We start from the raw sequence: 4,876 nt of genomic DNA, 5'->3' as shown, positions 1-4,876 counted from the left end.
GAAAATGGGGGTGCCTTATATTCAAAAATCACCCTATAATCAGGCCAATATGGTATAATTTTAAACCAAATGAATCCTGATTTGGAAAAAAAAATATCAGTGATTTTAGAATCACATGGGGGAGGGGATAGCAAAAGACCAATTGATGATGTATGATGGTGTTTTTTTATTTTTTTTAATTTAACTGAAAGTGTTCATTTCAGATATTCTTGACACAAAACATTGAGTTAGGTATAGCATATTTAATTTTACAAATTATGTATATTTTAAATCACAAAATATATTATTTAGGAATGTTTTTCACACACTGAGTTTTAGTATTCATTACATTCCTGTACAGTGTATAGGGTAATTGTTTTCTTGAAGGTGAAAAGTATAAGGCACTGTAATGTTTGAGTTTTAAATATTATTCTAAAATTCAAATTATAAATATAAAGTTTATATAAACATCAAGATGTAAATTTTCTGGGAATAGAAATAGTATAAACAGTTATTTAATCACTTACATTGTTCAAATTGTGAACACGTACTTACTTTTTTGTTAAGTAATAGTCTAAATTTCTTCAGTTAACAAGTTACAAAAACTTGTAGGAAACACTCTTTCTGTAGTTTGTCTTTCATTAACTTGTAATATTGTGTTTCTTTTCATAGATGTAATAATGACATTCTCCAAGCAATTAATCGTCTGAATAAGTCACCAGATTCACTGGATGTGACCCCATTAGCTCATTCATCTGAATCAGCTAAACCTCATCAGGCAACTGATCCTTCTGCTTTGATCAAAGAAGATAACAAGGCAACAGGTATTTTTAGTATATTATCTTTATTATCTAAGTTTCTGAAAAAAATAAATTATTATAAGATTATTTTTCTCATAATAAATCATAATAATATTCAAACTATGTATATCTATTACACTGGCAAAACTGATATTTGTACACAGTAAAAATTACTACTTAATATGCCTTTTAAAAGAAAAAATAACTAATTCATTCATCAAACTTAAGTAGAATAGCCTGCGATTTTTCAGATTTTTACCTTTGTTGATAAATTTCATAAGCAAAAAACCAATCTATATTGATACTTATTTATTTTCCTGTTTGAACAAGTATTTTTAAACTAGCCATGGTCTGCAAAACATTTGCTTTGGTTTTCATGTCCTTTGCTTGAACTTTCCTTATTCTATCATTTTCATGCATGGCATTTAAGCTACACTTTCTTGAAAGCATTATGTGTTAGATCGATAAATCCTGGTCTGTTTGAAAAACTTTTATATGGTCAGACAAACAAACTTACATAGATGTAACATCATTTAATAAAACTACTCGGCCATCACTTTATTTAATAAAACTACACATAAAGTAAACAATAAAGTATAGTAATGGTATTTAGAATATTGTAAATAGTATGAGAACGTTATAAGCATTCAGCGTATGACAGGTTTTACAAGTTGAAACAAAGAAACTCGCAAAAATGAAGAATATAACCCATACTAAAGAGAAAAAAAAGCTAAAAAGTGTTTATAGCAGTTTAAAGCTAATTTATTGCAAAGTAAAGTAATTGTAAAGTTGTAATGAAGGCAAATGTAGATGAATGTGCAGAAACATCTGAATAAGGGTTCACAAAGTAATGAGCATCCGGTTTTGACCAAACTGTGCATGCGTATTTTATACCTATATAAGTCTAAAAAGCCCATAGCAGTTGTATTTACTGTAATGTTCATTGTTTTAGGAAATTACATGTGGGTTAAGTGTTGTTTGTGTGAAATACTTTGCAAATAAAAGAACAAAAGTTGAATTCGAAGCCAGTCATCAAGTAATGACAATGACATTTTGCCATGGTGTAACATAATCATTGCATTAAGAAGTTTAACTAAGCAAAAAACAGGTAAGGTGATTCTAAATGGAAAAGCCAATATGCAATCCAGACTCCTCAGACAAAGGCCTTTCTAACAATATGAGATATGTAGCATTTGATTGAGAAATTTGTGAGAAAAGTTCTGGACAGACAAACACAAGTGTATTATTTATATTGATTCACTTGTGACAAGTTAGACAGCTTCAGTATTGGATGAAGATGACTTGTTTCAAAGTTTCATAATAGGAAACTGTGATCATATTTATTGAAAAGTTTTATACTTTTTATGGTTTTCACATAAATTAACCAGTAAGCTTTGAAATTCAGCTCTGACTGTGTGTTCGTATTAGCTTCACATATATAGATAATAGCACTAAAAGAAGGTTTTTTTAATATTACTCGTTCAGCTAATTAATAAGGGTGCTGTTGACAACCCTCCATTGTTAAAAATATTAATTTATATTTAGTGTTAATCTTTTTATGTAGTAGTTACTTTCTTTAGCAGATCAATCCTAAAAATGCACATGATCCAATAGCCTGCACTTAATACTGTTCCATATTGAAAAATACTACTTTTGGAAAAAGACTATTAAATTCTCAGGAGAATGCTTATTTTTCTTTGGAGAATAAAAGATACATTTTGTGATCTTAACCCTATCTACATGGCTGGGTCAAAGCGTGCATATCACAACTTTATTATAAATCTATGTCAGTAAACTTAACACCAAAATATAGTTTATAGTTAAACTTTTTATATTATCTAAGTTTTAATTTTGAATAGAAATATAAAAAAAATTCTCAATCACTTCTCCATGTCATGTGATATGCTTGCATTTTTTAATTCTACTCATATAGATTTATTCGTTATTATTGATGTTGGAGCATCAAACCAATTAGAATTACAAGCTAGAATAAAAAATTTGAACCTTTTGTCTTCTCGATTTGCTGAAATATCAATCAATTTTTTAAATCCACCAGAGAAACCCCTCTTATCTTTTCATAGCTTCCATGGCAGTTATCGAACCACATGTCCTTGTCTGATGGACATTTTTATAACCAACAAAAAAGAGCATTTTGTCCTCTACACAAATTTATTGAAGTTTTTTGTTTGTTTTTTTGGCAGGCATAGTAGACAGTTGGCCTTAGATTCTTTGTCTGTGATCATTATTATTAAACTCTGAGCAGCTAACAGAGTGATTTTAACCTACTTATAGCTTAGTTAAAAAAAAGAAGTTAAATTATACTAGTTTGGGATATTCTGTTCTAGTGCCTGATATATGTTTGGTGTTTTAAGATGTATATTTGAAAACTACATGAATTTTTATTTGAACAACTAAGTTAATGAAAAACGTGAGGCCTAACCAGCAAGTGAAAACATCACATGGGTTAATCACTTTGCTAGTGGTATTTATGAGAGATGGCTAAGAAGGTTTTGCTGTGATTTGTTGTTTTTGATGAAGGACAGTGGTCCAAAGTACAGGTAATAGACCATGAAATTAAAAGAAAACAGATGTGAAAATGTTAGAAGTTGAAATTATGAAGATAAGAAAATTGAAAATGTCAAAAAATGAGGCATTTAATCCTTTCAAGATGGGTCACAGGTGAAAGGCCATGTCATCTCTTTTGTTGACTCGCATTTAAAATTTTATTGAACTACTATTTAAGGAATTTATGTCAATAAGTTTGGTATCAAACTGTAGATTATAAATCAAATTTTAGTACTATACATTACTCAATTTCTTAATTTAAAAGTAAATATAAAAAAAACACAGATAAACATCGATTTTTGTGTGTCACGTGGTATGTTGAATGCAGCACTGGTTCAGATTAAATATTTGTGAAATCAAAATACTAAGTCAATTGTTTTGTATGAATTAGAAACTCAAACTACCAATATTGATAAACTAGAAGATAAAATAAGTACGTCTTATCTTTTCTGTTTGCTAAGATATTGCTTATGTAATAAATCAAACACAGTGGCACCCCACCCACCTCTTTCCATATTTGTAAATGCTCCCTAATATACACTTACTTCTAAATATGACATGAATAACCAATTAAAAGCTCAGAATTTCTTTCTGTTGAACCAATATTTCTAGGAAGTAGGGTGTGTCTTTAGTCTGCTCAAAATTTCATATTTTTTAGACTAAAATACAGCTTGGTTACTAAGCTTGATAAATTATAGTTGAATTCCATGGTATTGATGAAGTAATTTATGATTTTTTAGTTATTCAAATGTATATATATATAAAACCTAAAAAAAATTATTTTATTTCATATCCTCTACAGGTAAAATTTTAAAACTAGAAGAGATAATGGTTTGCTTTACTTCTTTATTTACTGTTCTATGCTTGAAGAAAAATAAGTTTAAGAACTTATTTTTAAATAGCAATAATTTATATACATATATAATGTATAATAATTGAAATGTGACTTCATTCTACAAAGTACTAGTCTACTAAAACACAGCCAAGACAGGTTACATTCTAAAGACCAAAGGCCAGTTTTATGTTATTGGATATGGTAACACGAGTGCACGTGTGCCGCATCATTGTAACTTCTGTATTGTTAGCCAGGCACGACTGAAAGGTTAATATAATAAAAATAATAAATATATATATATAAATATATAATGTTATAAGATTTAAGCTATTTAGTCTCAACATTTATGTTGTCGTGTTCTAATTTGTGTTCATTCTAGAATGAAAGAGGCATAATTTATATTTATTTCCTAATTTTTTATGGTGGTTGTGAGATTGGTGAAATCTACCGAACTCATACAGAGATTCATTACTGGAAATAACAGATAAAATATAAAAGTTTTTTCTTAAGAAACATTTGATAACTATCTGGACATTATAAAGATTTCGCATGTGAAATTTGAAAATTTTCTAATCCATAAAAGTATTTTTAATCTTAAAATGAAAATTACTTTGCATGTTGAATAGGCAACATTTGAAAAGAAAAAAAGAGACATGAGAAAAACATTGCTTTACAAACCTTACGATTTAATAAATAT

The 4,876-nt window shown here is 28.4% G+C and overlaps 1 protein-coding gene across 3 annotated transcripts in view; it reads left to right on the top strand.

Moving 5' to 3' along the window:
• LOC106459851 overlaps window positions 1-4,876 on the top strand; it is a 39,936-nt gene that overhangs the window by 13,256 nt on the left and 21,804 nt on the right. For all 3 annotated transcript variants that reach the window (XM_022386587.1, XM_022386593.1, XM_013919525.2), the window contains exon 4: window positions 652-803. In XM_022386587.1, the coding sequence (XP_022242295.1) occupies window positions 652-803 (152 nt within the window). The remainder of the gene's footprint in view (window positions 1-651; window positions 804-4,876) is intronic.

The sequence above is a fragment of the Limulus polyphemus genome, unplaced genomic scaffold (genome assembly GCF_000517525.1).
Source record: "Limulus polyphemus unplaced genomic scaffold, Limulus_polyphemus-2.1.2 Scaffold30, whole genome shotgun sequence".
In the NCBI taxonomy this organism is placed as follows: Eukaryota; Metazoa; Arthropoda; class Merostomata; order Xiphosura; family Limulidae; genus Limulus; species Limulus polyphemus.
The sequence above is the reverse complement of the archived record's forward strand: the minus strand, read 5'-3'. Positions and strand labels throughout refer to the sequence as shown.